At 47.4% G+C, this 17,927-nt stretch overlaps 1 protein-coding gene across 1 annotated transcript in view; it reads right to left on the minus strand.

The window, feature by feature from the left end:
* LOC146809127 (suppressor of tumorigenicity 14 protein homolog) overlaps positions 1-13,001 on the minus strand; it is a 144,760-nt gene extending 131,759 nt beyond the window's left edge. Inside the window, exon 1 of the mRNA XM_085615942.1 lies at positions 12,574-13,001. Within this exon, the coding sequence (XP_085472068.1) occupies positions 12,574-12,603 (30 nt within the window). The 5' untranslated portion in view covers positions 12,604-13,001. The remainder of the gene's footprint in view (positions 1-12,573) is intronic.
* Between the last annotated feature and the right edge of the window lie 4,926 nt (positions 13,002-17,927).

Here is a 17,927-nt window from a genome sequence, read left to right on the forward strand (position 1 = left end):
AGTAAGTTATGACGGCTTGGCATTCTCCTGCTGTGTAGACGCTTAGCGTTTCACATAATGCCCGGCACACACAAGCAGGAGCCTGCTCCCGGTATTATTGCCTTTTACTTACAGGAGTTTAAGTCTGGCCCTCCGCCCGTCTCCTAACCCTAACTGGTACTCACATCATTAATTGTGCTCTCCAATTCCCTGGGTCAGTAATCTAATGGTCTTCTGACATCTGCAGGTTATGTGCCTCGTCGTTAATCCAGTCTACTCGGTATGTTATTTTTGCCCTTAAAGGAACTCTAATATGAATCATCACGGCTGTATGGCCGAAAGCATGAATGTACCCGCTTTTGTTATCTCGCTGCCGACCGGCTGCTTTCTCGTGCCAGTTTTTTCTCTCCCTGGACTCCATTCTAAACATGTTGAACTTCCTTCTGCTTCTCTACTTCAAATTCTGACACGATCATTACAATATGTGACGCATTGCAATTGATTTCAACGATGTATATGTGAACCAGACTGTGCTACAACAATGCTCTAAAAAGGTATACAACTTTTGCCAACTTATCCATGTATTAAACGGAGGCATTGAGTTATGGTGCAAGCCTAATTGGGACAATTGGGTGTACAATAAATTCTGTACTCACTTTACTAATATGCTTGCGGAATGTACTCACATTGCCCACGTGAATTGCACGCTAATAGTAGATATTCCCTTTCTAACCTTAATGACAACGGCCCTAACGTCTGTTTGGCCAGCACTGGGAACAAGGGAAAAAAATCCTTTTAATGTTCACCTTCTTCCTGAACTATAACCTTCGCACAACATACCAAAAGTATTAACCATATTAAAACAGGATTAGACCCATATAATGGCTCGTCATAACTTAATTTACTTTACTAGGACATTGTACTATTACTTCTCTCTCCCCGTTTCCATTCCCTCGAATCACAGTCCTTCACCCCTCTATTTTTCCTTCCCTTCTTTTACTACCCATTTTGCCTGATCCTTTTCCTTCTTCTCTTTTCTCCACCTTCTCCCTCATCACTGTAGCTCACGACTGGTGCACATCATCTGACCTTGGCTTACTCCAACGCATTCACTTTACACTTCCCTCACTGAGTGTCCGGCTATAGCTAACTTTGTTTAAAACAATGATTGACCCTGCCGCATTAACATCTCTTTCAGCCTTGAGAAAGCCCAGGTCTGATTGACCCGTTTGGGAGAAATACGTGTCGGCTGGTGCAGCTTAGACAATGTGCTATAAGGAATCCTTTGAATAACAAGGACATTTCATCTTCCTGATCCTCACAAAAATACCAAAGAAAAAAGTTGAAAATAAGATTAAAGAAACAGTTCTTGAAAATGAATTGAGATCTCGTCTAGCTTACTCATTAACTACAAGGATGGGGTCACACTCTCCTCTGTAGATGTGACTGCTGCATTGGAGAAGTTGTGTCATCTCCTCAACCTGGTGCCCCTTGGATCCAACATTGTATGAGAAACACTTACAGCAGACTAAGCGGGTGTCAATGAAGTACGACACGTTGACCCCACCACTACTCACGATTAAACTTCTCTCTATAATCGATGTCTGATGAGGGTGATTACACCAACCTCAATCCTTGCACTCAGATGTCTGCACAAATTGGCCAGGGATTCAGGTTGATGCGACGTATGCTGCCAGAGCTATGAGTGGAAGTGGAAATGTACAATAGGTGTCCATCTTCAGTCGTGTACCTGCCGTTGCCACAAGTCCTGTTGCAAGACGTCCAGCAGCGGGGACAGGGTGTGGGTGGCATCACAGTGGCAGGTGGTAAGCAGCTTCATAGCAGCACCATCATGGCCAGAATGTCAGCGCGAATGTTCTTGCCACTGTTTAGGGCTCCTTTCATGAAACTTAGAGTTGTACAACTTATAGTTTAACTTCAAAACTCAAAACGTTGCTACTAATCCTCTTGGTCACCCCTCAGAGCATTGGAGGGTGACAGCAAATGGATTCAGGAGGACAGCAACAGATGTAGAGAAGAGAAAGAGCTATCGAGAGACTTGGATAAAATATGGATAGTATTCAGCGTTTGATCCAATGGGAGGTGGTGCTTGGAGAGGGTAGGGCTATGGTAAGAAGGGCAGGACGTTTGGGTGCCCAATACCCGAGCAGTAACATCTACTTTATGCCACCCTTAGGAGCTGCCAAACCAACAATGAATTACGCTAGTGCATAGACACCACACACAACAAGCCGAAAGTGTACTGTGTGTATGGGTTTCCAGCTTGCATTGGTTTTCCCCATGGGATAATGCATTTACATCGAATGCCCATTTCAGGTATGTCGATACTGCAGGACACTGAGGCACCCTACAAGATGGCATGTCTGGATAGAGCAGGAGTCGCAACAAGGCTTGTGGCAGCGGTCTCATCTGCGCCATTCCTGCCAATCTGTGAGACTAAAGGACCTTGTGGCACCAAGTGTACCAACGGTACTGGGTGCCATTTATGATAGGACAGGCTGTACAAAATCATGGTCTCAAGAAGGAATGTTACGTATGGCACTTCAAGTAGGGCGGAGGAATGAGAGCCCCTCCAACCACTGCATGAGGTCTCATGGGTGATGTAAGGAGGACGTATCCGCACTCCGACAGACACTGCGCAGGAATACATATCAGAGTCCACGTGTGGTGGCTACAGTGTGTGCGGTCTTACCCCACGTGAACATACTTCCCTTCTCACCTTCCCCCAAAGGGAAACCACGCACATGTCTTTGCCATACATGCCTTAACAACGCACATTTCATTTTAAAGGCTTGCGCGGTAAAGGCATGTGCGTGGTTAGGACGTGCGTGGTTAAGACCTCGTGGAACCGGCATGTGTGGTAATTGCATGTGTGGTTCAGTCACACAACCCCATTCAAAGACCACAACAGAGGCCTCACACAACAAAACCATCTTCCAGAAGCAATTGAAAACTCATTTGTTCAACTTGTAGTGTGGATGGGGTCTCTTTTGGCTTGTTGCCTTAGTGTTGGGACACGCTTGTAGTAGCTGTGCGCTTTAGAAGTATTTCCATTCATTTATACATCCAACTTTAGTGACAATCACAGAAGTGCAAGTGACTACACAGACACTTAACACGGACTATGATCAGTAGACACAAAAAAAAAAAGTCATTGATCTCAGATCAGAAATCTCCCCAAACTAAAGACTGGGAAAATGACGTGATCAGGCTGGTGGACACCACATCATTCCTTCAACACCACCAGTGCAGCCTCCGCGGGTAAAGAGGACGCAAACAGCAAGGAACCTCCCTCTATGCCCATACTGTGGCTTGGCACTTCCACTCCCAGCTCCCTCTCTGTGGTCTTCCAGCTCCCTCTCTGTGGTCTTTTGGTCCATTCTACTGACACGTTTAAGCAGCTGATCACCGGAGAGAGAGGGAGAGACCACCCTGGCCAGAGGGACCCGCTCTCTGCAGAACCCAGGAGTGTCCGCTCCCTCCAGCGGGTGCCAAGGGACGACTAAGCATTAATACTGCAGACGGTTTACGTGAAGCGCTGCCTCTTTAGATTGAGAATACCAATCATGTTTATATATGTTAATGTTCAAAAACCGGGTTAAAACGACTAATTCAGCACATTCCATTTAAAGACGGTAAACATGGGTTTAACCGAGGAGAGCAAGATGGCTCCTTTAGGCACCACTTCCAATCCCCCAAAGGACTAACCTGGCAGTTAAAGAAATTCAGAACAGAACTGACAAGTGGAGCGTTTGAAGAGCAGCATTAGGTCAGGACATGCAGCAAGGTGCCCTGAAGAGCAGGTGGACACAGGGGAAAGACTACAGACCTCCTCCCTCCAGGAAACAAACTCAAAAATGTATTGGTCAATAGTATAATCCTTAAGCATCAGAGGAACATTCCTCGTCCTGGACGTGCGGTGTAAGGGAAGAGAAGCTTCTTCACATTCACCAGCTTCACTGTTCTCCAAACATCTTCTGCTCCCATGGAAACCGGTTCATCAGCAGTGACCATCAACCATTACTCAACTAAAGGTTTATCTTTCAACACGAGTTTAAATGGTCTTAACACGTTGACTCGCCCTTCTCCAAATCAGGCATTTTAATCTGGACTGAATCACCGGTGTCAAGGCAGGAATCTCATGTGCATTTCTTGGGTCCTCTAAGATGCATGGGAGGGGGTAGGTCCCACCAGAGACACCCTGGTAGGAACACCCTGTACAGATCATTGCAGAGGGAGCAGGCAGCCACCAGGAAAGGATAGGAAGCACGAGAGGGCATGGGAGTGCAGACTCTTGGTTTGTCTATCTCACCTGTATCGTGACGTGGCAGATTGGTCCCGGGTGTGCCTTTAGGGCTCCATGCAGATACCACGCTACATTTTGGTGCTTTGGTCAGGCTTGCATCTGAGTCACCTGGAAAAGGTTGACTTCAGTACAGAGAGAGCTCGGATTGGCTGCATTGAACCGCAGCCAACCACATGGCAGTCATCACAACTGACTAGTCTTACTTGAACAAACACACTAGAATGGGGTTAGGGTAACTGACCATCCTGACGATCCAGATTCAGGGCATCAGCAATTCGTATGAAGTAGTAAGAAGTGGGAGGTAGGAGTAAAGGAACAGGATAGGCCCATCAGTGCAGGCGTTTGATTTGCTGCAAGGAGGGCACACCATCCTCATGGTTCTTTCTGGCCAGGCCCAAGGAGCTTCCAGATCTCAGCTACCGGTGTCTTCGCAGTGGACCCAAGTCATGATCTGTACAGCTGCCTGGATGTTGAGCGCTCCGGACTGCAGTGCTGAGGCATTTCTAGCCTCCGACATCCTCTTACTGAAGTTTGATAATCAAACTCCATCATTAGGCCTCCTTTGGCCAAGGTCGACGCTGTTGCACCCCTGTGCCTTCAGGGTCGTCTTTATATGGATCCAGCGGCATTCTCTCTGAAGATTCAATGGGCGCAATCAAAGTGTTGTAGGAATCTTGGGTGAGGGTACCTACCTTTGAGGGGCTTCTCCTTACCAGACACTGACCATTGAGCCCTTTGCCCCTCCCTAGGAAGGATCTTCCATCGATCCGGTACGCCCTGCCATAGCCCGGCTTGACCCTCTGACCGAGGGCAGAGTCACATTCCTTATACTGAAGCCCTTCTCTTCCTGAGCCAAGGTGGGGGACTTGGCAGCCACTTTTTGTTTAGGGGGGGGGGCACACCACATTCTGAGGGTACGTTTGCCACTGCTGCATTTTTCCCAATAATATAGACCAGGCTTCTCCAGACTGTAGCTTGTGAACTGTCGTTAGCTCTCCGGCTACCTACAAGAGGCCCCCCTGTCTGAAGTCCAGCTTACTAGATTTAAAGGTTCTGCCTGGCTGAATTAATATGCATGAACCAAAATTGAAAAGTGTCCACCTGAGACGAAACTGAGTATCGGACCTCATAAGCTTGAGTTTGGAGAAAAATGGTTGAATTTCCAAAACATATTTAAAGCTGACATTTAAGTGATAAATCATGGGGCAAAGGGGAGACTTGTTACTATTACCTTGCAACCAAGGGAATCGCTGCGAAGTGTTACCCATGCTAAAGTGACAAAGGCTTGTTTCCTTTTTACAATGCTTCTGGCAGCCTTGCCTGAAGCACGGAGGTGACCACCATGGTAATCCCGACCGATGTGGTCATTATTCCAACACTAATAATATTAATAGCTTGGGATGAGTTTCATTGGCCCCAAGGGGCTTTTATTTGTGAAAATGTTGGAGGCCCCTGAAATGATGTTGCATTGGTCCATGAATTGGGGAGTCTTTTTTTGGTCACTCGAATCGGACAAAAGCAAGCCGCTTACATAAATCGTCATGGGCATGGTCAAAGAAAGGAAAGAGAGTTAATGCTAGACTGAGTACCTGCACATCTATACTCCATTTAAAGCATTGGAAACATCTATAAATGGAAAGAAAATGAAAGTGAAATCAGGTTTGCACAATAGGCAGTGGAGGGGTGAAGCAACTCAAGTCTCACCCACATTGCGGGGAGTTTCCAGGGTTGACACACTTCCGCTGCCATGGAGGCAGGAGTGTTTACTAAATCACAACCGTCCACCTCTCAAAAACATTCCTTTCTACTGATCCACTAACCCAGATCTCTTCCAAGCCGCACACTAGTCCAACCCATCGACCACAGAAGGCTCTACACTTCTTCGCCTTGTGTGCGTTTGCATTCTTTGTTCTGGGCGTACAACCTTGTGGGGACACCTTCACGAGTTCCACATTGGACTCTACACTTGCGCACTCTGTGGGAGTTTTCTTGCTTGACCATGGCGGCTGGCAGGGAACAGTGTGGCGAGGCAAAAGGAGGTTGAGGGGGGGGGGGAACAAAACAAACAACAACAAAAACGTACCTCCTTACGGCCGTCTGCGTCACTCCTCCGTCGCTGCTTCCTGACGAGTCCCGGAAGCACACAGGCTCCCCTAAGCCTAGCACAACGGGGCAATGCAGTGTTGCGATTGGTCTGAGCACCCCGGTTCGCGCGCTCAAAACGGGACAGGGAGCCTGTGCATATTCCCACCAGGCTGGGAATTACAGCCTTGCGGGGATCATGCAAAGTGCACAAGTGTTTAGCCGGGCGAAGACGACCGGCCAAACCATCATGCGCAGTTTAGCAGTTTACATGAACCCCTCCTCCCAGGATCTGATACCAGCCCCGCCCCGCCATTACCCAGCCCCGTAGAGAAGAAAAATACAATATTAACAATTCTTTTTTCCTGCGCTTAGAGCAGTGGAGCGATGCTCCTCTTCCTTAGCGGAAGAGCTGCCCCTGTATTGTTGAGTGCACAACCGTGGACCATCTCTCCGTGGCTTTCAAGGAGGACTCTACATTTCTGCATCTTGTGTGTTTTTCCTTTCTTTGCAGAGTGCAAACTTAGCGCCACATTTCCAAAGCACGCCCATTATTATCTCACATGTGTACAGCACATAATATTTTACAGAAGGTTGGCCAAGCTACTCATCCCCTGTAAAAGGTGTATGTGGGGTAAGCATCTGATGGGTGGTGCAAGCCTCCCCAAAATGGACATTGCGGGTACAAACCTCCCTGAAAGTACCATTAACACATCTCCCTGAAACGTGGAGATTGGCGTAAATCTCCCTAACGTTCATCTAAAGTTTATGAAGTAATCAGCATTGGTGCAAATCTTACGGGATCACTGATTTAGCTGTGGGCGGTTGAGAAAGAGGTGATGTACTGCATTGGTGATCACAAGAGTGCATGGGATAAACAAAAAACAAGATGAATAACTCGGGGTAAGAAGGTCACTTGTGATGTGTTCCAAACGTTACCATCCCTCAGAACAGGCTGCATAGACCAGCACCCCACCTCACCCATTGCACGCTTTCTCTTTATAAATGAGGCCTATGCAGCACTCTGTTCCATCCATTACGCGCCCCTTTCCCTCGGATTAGACCGAGTACCACATCACTCAACGCAGACAAATATCCCAGACATGGCATAGGCTGGGCAGATGTCCAACACTGATGCAATGTGCCAAGTTTCATCCACATTGGAAACACTATGCCAAATCTTCCTCACAGGGGCAGTGTGATAAACCTTATGCAGTGTGGCTGCATCGCCAGCCAAGTAAAGAGTGAAGCCATCCCCCTCTTCCAGCTCTACCCGGCGTTACAAATATTGTGTTTTTGGTCTAGAAAGGCTACTCACACAGCTGCGGTCTGGAATATACATTGTATGCACAATAGGTGCAAAGAGTATTATGCCCAGGGCAGTTTCCTACTTAACCGGTGTCTATTCATGTAAAAGGACGGGTGTCGGTGATGGGGACGAGCACTTTAGAAAAGGTAAGGTGGCGGGGTCCTGCCCTGCATGGCATCTACAGAAATGGAAAGGGAGAAAGAAACTTCAATAGCATAGCTTCAAAGAGACATCTTTTAGCTTGTAACACCTTCAACTAGTCTTTCCTCACAATAAGGGCTACTGGAATTATGACATTCTGGGATGTGGCAATTTCCGCATAATTATGGATTTGCACATTTGTCACATCATCCAGACAAAAGAAGGGGAAGTGAAGCCAGCATGTGCTGTTCAGTTAGGAGGCAGCAAATAAACGTGACAATGAAGCCGGCGAATGGTAGGCAATGGGCGGGCTCTAAGCCCTTTTTGTACACAAAATCTCTCGCTAGCAACAGCACACGCGCACCATCATTTCCTCCAAGAGAGTCCCCCCCACAAGTTTATCCTACGTGTTAAAAAAGGGGAAAATAGAAATTAATCATGACCATCCTCTGTTGTCGTGATCTTAAGTGGTGACCTCAATACTTAAGCGGCTGGAGAAATCTTGTGTGATGGTGAAACGAGGAGTGGTACATTACCCAGCCTGGCTTTTTGAAATCAGAATTAGAAGCTGGTTTGTGGACTTTTGTCCACCTCTTGCTACACAGGGCAGCGCCTCCATTTGAGCGGAGAAGCGTCGTCCCACAAGCCCCAGAGCTGAAAAATAAAATGGTAATAAAGTTTATTTATTACCGTTTTGTTTTTCCGCAACCTGTTCTGAAAGGAGTGTGAGGACATGGCGGGCCAGCTGTTCCCTGGTGGCAGCAGGGAGCTGTGCGCTTTAAATGTGCGTGTCTCATTGGCCAGCCAGTCCCACGTGCATTTCAAGGTTCTTTAACCCAGCTGTAGAGCAAACGCAGGCCTCCACTGCTCTATCCAATCCTGGAGCTGCTTTATGCTGTGAAAGCAGGCCCAGGATTGGATAGTGCAGTTTCCTGCATCAGGAGTTTCCTGGAAGACACCCAAGAGAGGAGGACGTCTCGCCACGAAGGTAAGTGAATTCATTTTATTATTTTTTTCTTGTGCCCCCAAAGCTTTACCACCCTCGGTACAAGCCAGCCGCCACTGTTGCTACATTCTTATTATAGGATGCTAAATAGCACTGAGAAATGATGAATCAGGCATAAACATGAGTTGGAGATCTCTAGTGGGCTCATTTGGAAATGTCTTATGAAGGAAGCTTTAATTTATTTTCCACTCTTGGCATCAAGCATCATCTTGACAACGATCACATCCCTCAAATAATAACCATGAAATATTACATGTGCAATGATGCGATTTCAAAATATACTCTTGTGGAACCACCAAAAGGTGGAGGGCCTATTATTTAACTTATAAAAAAACGTAAAAAGTATGTTCACTAATATCAAGCACACTTCAAAACCCTGATCTGATTAAACACATTAACCTGCATGTCTGAAGCAGTATTCACTTAGAGCGCTTTTGTACATTATTTTTGGGTCCTTCCGACTCACTCACTCGTGCAAGGGTGGGCACCATGACCTGGAAACTTTTGAGGAACAATGGGCGGGTAGGGTGGTACTTTTGAGCCCTAAATCCAGGCAAACATTGAAGTCAGATTAGAAAGTAGAGATTACGAATGTGAGATTGTGAGGCGTGGTGCAGGTCACTCAATGAAAACTTGAATCGAGGGCTGGACAAAAAAAAATACAAGGAACTGTGCAAAGATGATCTGTGATTATAAAAATTAAAGCTTTTTGGAGAATGAGGGAGTGAAAGGGGCACCACTACAGAAAATGGGAGACTGGCCCCTCTTCCTCTGCTTAGCCGGCTTTCCGAAAGAAGCTACAACCTGGCTTTTTTGATCCGTGTAGTACCTCACGATCCATCTGATCTGGTCTTTGGGAGTGAAACCGTAGCGCCGGGACACTGCTGTTGAAGTAACTATGCGCTATACAAGTCACTTTATTCTTCTTCTGCGAAGTGGAACACATATCACAGCTATTGAAGGACTCTCTGGTGACAAAGCAAGGACAGGTCAGGGTGTTAGTCCACCGAATGTAACACTGAATAGGTGGATGGAAATAATTTGCCCCTTGAAGGCCTCCAAAGGGAACGTTCCTAATGGAGGGCAACAAAGGTTCTCAAGCAATATCCAAGATGGCGACGATCCAAACATTGACTGGTATATAAAGTGATATTTTACCAAGGAACTGCCCTCAGCGTCCGCAGGATCAGTACATGCCAGTATTCAAAGAACGGAGTGTATGTTGACCAGATGAATTAATGGCTTTTCTTTCTGTTCAATCAAGACATTTTTAAAGCGCACTACTCACCCAGGGGGTCTCAAGGCGCTGGGGGGGGGGGGGAATTTCTGCTCGAACAGCCAGGTCTTGAGTTGTTTCCTGAAGGCGAGGTGGTCCTGGGTTGTCCTGAGGTGGATGGGGAGGGAGTTCCATGTCTTGGCCGCCAGGTAGGAGAAGGATCGTCCTCCGGCGGAGGCTCTGTGGATGCGTGGAACGGCGGCGAGGGAGAGGCTGGCGGAGCGGAGCTGGCGAGTGGGCTTGTGGAAGGTCAGGCGGTTGTTGAGGAGCTTGGGGCCCAGGTCGTGGAGGGCCTTGTGTGCATGGGTGAGGAGTCGGAACGTGATCCTTTTGTTGACGGGGAGCCAGTGCAGGTCTCTCAGGTGTCCGGATATGTGGCTGTGTCGGGGGATGTCCAGGACGAGTCGTGCTGAGGCATTCTGGATCCGTTGGAGTTTCTTCTGGAGTTTGGCGGATGTGCCAGCGTAGAGGGTGTTCCCGTAGTCCAGCCGGCTGGTGACGAGGGCCTGGGTGACCGTCTTCCTGTTCTGTTGGGCCCTCATGGGAAAGTGCTGGCTAAAGCGTTGCTCGTTTACCTCCTCAGGTAAGTGATATCCAGGAACATGCTTCCATTGACTCCGATGGGTTTTATTCCGATGGGGACAATCGGCTAGATGCAACAGAAGACGACTGGCGAGCACGAGCAGCCGCTCGCTAAATGTGCTCTTGGGGTAAGATTTTCCCTCCACTTACTCGTGCATTTAGCGCTATTTTGTTAGCACCAAATCTCTTATTGCTTCCAAAATGAACAGGAGGGTGCACTTTTTGCTAAGAAACAGCGCTAAGTGCAACAAAACAAATACCGAGCGCAAGCAGCTGTTCGCTATATGTGCTCTTGGGGTAGGATTATTTCCCCCCCAAAATTATTCATACTGACATGGGCAGGAGTATTTGCGTAATTAATCGGTAATTCCACATACAAGAGTAACGCATAATTTTCGAAAATACCCCGATTACTCCGGAGTATTCAAAATTCTGTCCAGGACTAAAGCACACAAAAGAGAAAAAGAGAGAGACATTGTAACAGAGTACAGGGGCTTGTATTTGGGAGAGTGGTCAAGGCGTGGGTATTTGGCAGGGGAGAAGCACACGAGAAAGAGATTACATGCACTCTCAAGAGTATTGAAAGAAAAAGGTGATGGACATCAGAACTTTTTAAACTTTAAAGCATGTATCACTTTGCCGTTAATCAGGGCCGGCTCTAAGGCGGTATGACCGGTGCAGCCACACCTGGTGGTGGCCTTGGGAGAGGGAGAGGTAGGGCGGTTTATATAACCCGGATTAAAAATAAAAAAAAAATAAAAAAAAAAAAATTCACGTGCTGCAGGGTTCATAGTGTGTCCAGCAGTTTTCAGGCAAAAATAAAAATGTCAGGATAACCCTGGTGATTAATGTTCCTGCTGGAGGGCGATCAGAGTTTTGTCTAGTGGCACTTTCCACTTATGAAGTAGTGCAGAGGGTTTATATTCCTGCTGCAAAGAATGTGTACCACGCAAATGACTGAACTCTATTTTATGTAGATAGCTCAGTAGGTTACTGCTTTTGTCACAGAGACACTTTTGTTACTTACAGATCATAAGTTACAACCGTAACACAGCATAGTGAGCTATATGCTGCCATCAAAGAGCAACATGCAAATTGCACAGTGTAGGTTAGAATGTTATATCCCCCCCCCCCCCCAGTCTTTCTTTATCCTAATGTTGCTAAAAAGGGTTAATTTTGGTAGAAATACACTATTAGTAAAGTCGACTGCAACCACTGTGGTACGTTTTAAATCCTGAGTTTGTGCTTCTCCAGACCAAACTACTGCCTTCTAGTATTGGTGACCTGTGACTCCTATACCACCTCATTGTTTGACGTAACATTTCCCATAGCCCGAGTCACATACGTATGATTGATTGGCTGTGTATGAGGGTAAGTGCTCTGACACCCTACAGTGGAATGAGTAGCGCTATAAAAACAAAATGATATATATGCATGTGAGAAAAAGGCAATCGAGAGAAGAGGGCCAATAGTGGCGTTTGGTAGTGGGGGGGGGGGGGTGAAGGGTGTGGAGGGAGGGCGAGGCTAAAACCGGCTCTGTCCTTAATTGAAGGTTTCCTATTCTGTAGACTCGCCGTCAACCTCTCAAACTAGTCCAATCCCTATAAAGAAGACATCAACACATTCATTCAATGAAGTCCCTCTCTGCGGACGAGCATATGACTAGAAGAAGCATGTTTCCGCCACATCACTTGTCCTGTCCAATGCGTTGGTTTACCGAAGTAGTGCCTGCTGGGAGATGTAGTCTTGGTTCTCTTAATTGCATCCATTTTACAAAAAAACTGTTCTCCAGAGCAATGAATAAAAGACCGTATCTGCACGGATGGTGCCCAGGTGACATTCCAAACACACGTGTATCGGGGGTGACTTACCTCGGACTTGAATGTCACCGTTCCTGCCATGAGAGTGGCGTCCTCCGAGTCTTCCTTCCTCGGGCGGGTAAGAAAGAGGCGCTCCTGCCGTCAGCACCCTGATGGGGAGTCGCCGCGTGCCAACTACCCTGCGGCCTTCCTCCCTCTTTCTAAACTGAGCCCGCCCTCCTCGGGTGCTGATTTAAGTTCTGCGGGGGTTACTCACCCCTCTCCCCGCTGTGTGAAGAAACTTAAGGGTTCCTCCTCTCGCCTGAAACCCCCGGAGTGCCTTACTCGCCCTGCTGGCCTCAGTAGTTCATACTGCCCTCCCTCCACTCGCCGCAGCGCTAAGCGCACCAGAGACCACCTCTCCCCGCTAGCTTCCGAGTGGCACTCCACTCCCTGCTCCGTTCAACGCCCCAGGTGGAGTTCCTTCTCCGAGTACCACCGGTATCACTTCCTGCCTCTGACGGAGTTCTCGTCTATCTCTCCCTCCCCCTCAAGTGTCTCTCTCAGGTGAGGTCGGTGGTCAGACAGGTTTTCCCGATTTGACATTTTTGTCCCTTAAAGGCACAGCGCCATTTTCAAAGACTCCATCCTCCTGCGTGTGAGCACGCCCGTCAGTTTACGGGAAAGAGAACCTGCCCGGGGCACCCGTGGCCACACATCACCTCTGTCACGCCCTTAAACCAGGGCCACTGGAACCACGCGATTTTGGCGTATTTTCCGCATAACTATATATTTGCCGTATGTCAGATAAAATCATCAGATGCACAATATGCAGATGTTAACAAAAACATATTTGTAGCTCAAATGGGTCAAAAATGACTAAATAAATAAGGGGCACGTATTCCTGGGGGGCAGGGGGGGTTAAGGGGGTTGGGCGGGGTCCTTTGCAAAGGTTGACTGGTCACTTTTCTGCTGCTTATAGCTGTACTTAAGTATTACACTGGCACATAAGAGGTAAAACACCCTGCCCAGATAGTGTTAACGTGGATAACAAATAGAATAATGAAGGAATGCTATCACAAATTGTGTAATTTAGTCAACCTCTTCTGCCGTATAATTTCAATGGCCCTGCCAAAAAACTGTTTTTATTTATTTTTTTATTTTATTTATGCATTTTCAAAAGTACAGAATAACGTACAGTTATACAAATCAAAGCATTGGTACGGCATAGACATGGAATACAATTCCTGCAGCATAATAGAGCGTCATCAAATTCGGCAGTAAAGGCATATATAGACATGACAGCGATTAACAAGCATTTACAATGCAATGGTCTCGGCATTGTTAAAGTTAGAGCTATTGGCATTGCTCATGACACTCTCAAATGCGAGACCTATTGCATTTGCACCCACACACTCAAAGCCACCCACACACACAGAGCCACCCATTACACCAGCTTTAGTGCTCGTCCGAGACAGTCACATGTGAGAACACTGCCAGCAAACATGACACACGCAGTTAAAAAAAATAAAACTGCACTGTACGCGCCCCATCTTTTATAGGGCCCCCAGATAACTGTACTGTAAAAGGTTGTACTCATGCAGCGCTTGCTAACATTCCTTAAGTATTGAAGCGCTTCCCAGTCTTTTGGAATCAGGTTTCTCTGTCCTAGCCAGCCCCGTGCATTCATCTCCTCCGTCCCAACCTCTAGTCCTGCAGCTTCTTCCTATCAAAGTATGACCATGGAGAAAGGCTTCTGTTCTTCCGGAGAAACTGTCAAGTCCTGAGTATCCCAATGCCAATGTACTTGTATTCAACTCTCACCATGTACTTGTCTCTAGGTCCCGTGGTGCCCCCACTCCAAGGTCTCTGCACAGAACATCCCTGGCTTTCGCACCGGTATCTGCGAAACCACCCCCTTAATCTCAGTTGTTCTTTCCCACTCCCGGTCCCGTACCTGTATGAGCCTCCGAGTTTGCACCTCGCTCTCTTTTCTTCCTGTCTTCCATTTTCAAAATTTGTGTGGGCTTCAGCTACACAAGCGCAGAAGGAAGGATGTACTACGAAGGCGTGTTAACGGTCTGTCGTATGAACACACAGAATATGCGTATGCGTGCTCGTAAGGTGGAAAGCTAACTATGGCCATCTTTGTTCGGCCTTCAACTGGCACGCATCAGTGACAGAGATATGGAAAGAGAGAAGAGACTAACACCTACCTGTATACAAAATGCGTTGCGCAAGACAGAAGTGGTTTACCCTACACTAGAAATTATCTGGTTCTGAGCTCCGATGCACCGGCAAGCAGCAGTTTTAGATTCGCAGCAAACTACGTTTTCCAGGAAAAAATGGCTCATTAATGCGCACCTACTTTTGCAAGGTTTTATCAAGCAGCATCTGAAGCATCATCAGCTTCCCGACTCCGGCAGTGTGCGAACGCAGCCCTCTTCTCCTTGGCTTTTCTATTCGGACCAAGCACTGCATTCAAAATGGTGCAATTGAAATCACATTTTAAGATCATTTAAAAATACACTTAGCTAAATTAGCAGATAATCGACGGAGTGTGTACATGTGAGGAAGCCAGTGTGGAGCGGGACTGACTAGCTGAGGCTTGTTTATATAATTCACTGATGTAATCGGGTAGGGAATACAGGGTGATAGGTTTTTGTTTTCGAAAATCCGCAAGATTGCAATAACAACCGCGGCGAGCGAGCCCAGCTGCCAGTCATTGAGGGAATCGCCCTGAACATCACCGCCTTTCTCCGAGGTCAAGCAGAAATGCCTCGGAGAAACGCAGCGGCATTTTCAGATTCGGGGGCGTGTTTTTCTTTCTCTCCTCTTGCCATTGGATGGAATGTTTACATTCCAGAGGAGAGAAAGAAAGTAAAAAACACGCCCCCGAATCCGAAAAAGGCGGGGCTTGATGGAGAGACAAAGCTCTTCTCCAATGGCTGACCAGCATTGAAGAGGCCAGCCAATGGAGAAGAGGGGAGAAGAGGGGCGGGTTCAAGCCCCTCTTCTGAAAACATTAAATCTCGCGAGCGAGACTGCGCAAGCGCAGCCTTCGCTAGCCGAGACCTAAAAAGGGCATTATGTGACAGTACAAGGCAAAGTTTTCATACAAAAAGAATGGACATCAAATAGCACTTGCCGTTAAGAGACAGGCAGTAAGTGGACTCCAGATATCTCGTGGTTTAGACCTTGTAGGCAATTCCTCCGCATAACATGTGAGTTGATCCCGGCAATGTGCCAGGTCCTGTAACCATAGTTTAGTAGTGGGCGCAGGTCTGCCTCCCCAGCACATGGGAACCCTGCGTTTAGCCAACAGCAGCGCTACAGCCACAAACCTCCGAGGAGACGCCTTGATATTATCAATTGCGCCCAGCAAACATAATTATGGAGTACATACTAGTGGAGAAGTGTGACTCAATGATTAGAGCGACAGACCCTGATGCAGAGGTCTAGCCAGGGACCAGGGTTCAATTCCCTGCCTCGGCGGGTCTTGGGCTAAAAAATTCCACGGACCTGATAATTCTCGCCTCGGTGCCTATTCCAATCATGGAGTCCCACTCTGCAACTCTGGGCAATAGCTTGCTTAATCTCCACAACGGCCCCCACAACGCTAAGGATGCCTGGCCTCCACCTTGGGGGTGCCCAGGAGTGGACGCCTCACAGGGAAAGCCAGGATGGGTTCCACAGCGGTATTCGTACAAGCGCCTTGAGACCCTTGCGGGTGAGTAGTGCGCTATACAAGTATCAATTTTATACTATGGGTACCTCTACCATCAGATGTAGAATCCGTGTGACTGATCTCCAATATGCATACACCCTAGGACATTCCCACGCCAAATGATAAAAATTAGCACCAGGTGCACCACAACGTTTACAATTGTCAGCATATCGCAACCCACACCTATGGAGCTGTGCTGGAGTATAATACAGTTGATGTAAGTATTTAAAATGCACCATTCTTAAGTTCATTCGCTGTCAACTGACCAGTGGGACGGCAACATCCAAACCACACGTCATCAGCTATTGGAGCAGGTAGTATAGCATTCCATTTAGCCAGGGCAGTCATGTCCACAGCAACCACATCCCTTTGTGACACTTGATATAGTCTTGTGACCAGCTTAGCCCTAGATGTGGTAGTATATATAAGTTGCAGCGCCTCAAGTGCTGGCGGTTCTGCAGGAAACTGCGGATAAAGCGCACGCATAGCGGAGCGCAGTCTAGTGTAGACAAACAGTTGCATGGTGGTGGAATTACCCCCGGCATTTATATTGTCAGAAGCTACAAATTGACCCCCAGGAAGCACATCTTCCATTGTCGACATGTCCATGCCTTTAAGGGTCCTTAGTGTGCCAGTTTCTTCAGTGACTGACAGTTCGGAATGATACAGTAATGGCATGCCCGGCGCATACAATGGCAATTTCTGCGCTCGTCTACCTAACTCTTGCCAGGCCTTGGACGTGGTTTGTACAGTATCGAATTCTCCTTTCTCAAAGACCGTGTACTTATTGACTATAGTGGCTTTAAGAGGTATTGGGTGCACCGCGCCTACCTCCACCGCCACATGAGAAATGTACGCTGGGTCCTGCTGCCAATAATAGGCGTAATGCGCCTGCGTACAGAGATAGTAGAGATGGAAGTCTGGCGCTGCAAACCCCCCTTGATCATAAGGAAGTGTAAGTATCTCCCATTTAAATCGAGGCTTTTTACCTCCCCATGCCAATGCGATTAGGAGGGAGCAGAGCATTTTGAAAAAGTGTCGCGTTAAATAGACAGGGACATTTAAAAAGAGATACAGAAAGCGTGGGAGGATAACCATCTTTATTAGCGCTATACGATCCACAAAGGACAAAGGCAACTTAATCCAGCGGCTTACTTGTCCCTCAAGAAGCGTGATAGCTGTGCCATAGTTGGATTGTACGACGGTCTGCGGGTCCCTGTGTAGCCATACTCCTAAGTATTTCACAGTGTCAGTGTACTATGTTAATTGATATTCCATGTCGAAGTGGCGTGTATTATCCATGAGCGGCAGTATGACCGACTTCGACCAATTGATTCCCAACCCTGAGAACCTTTCACATCGGACATACTCCCGAATAAGTTGTGCAAGATACGTTGTAGATTCACGAACATATAGCACCATGTCGTCAGCATACATGGAAACTGCTAAAGGACGTTGCAAAAATCGTAATGCTGCCTGGGCATGGCGTTGCCTCAGAATACAAGCTAGCGGTTCAAGTATGAGGGCAAAGAACAAGGGCAACAACGGACAGCCTTGCCGCGTACCACGCTGTATACGAAATTCCTCCGACAGTTGCCAATTAACTCTTACCCGCGCTACAGGATTGGTATATAGCTGTTTTATCCAATTAGTAAAAGCAAAGGGCACTCCCATATGATGTAGAATTGCAAACATATAT

This window comes from Triturus cristatus, chromosome 7 (assembly GCF_964204655.1).
Source record: "Triturus cristatus chromosome 7, aTriCri1.1, whole genome shotgun sequence".
Taxonomy (NCBI): domain Eukaryota; kingdom Metazoa; phylum Chordata; class Amphibia; order Caudata; family Salamandridae; genus Triturus; species Triturus cristatus.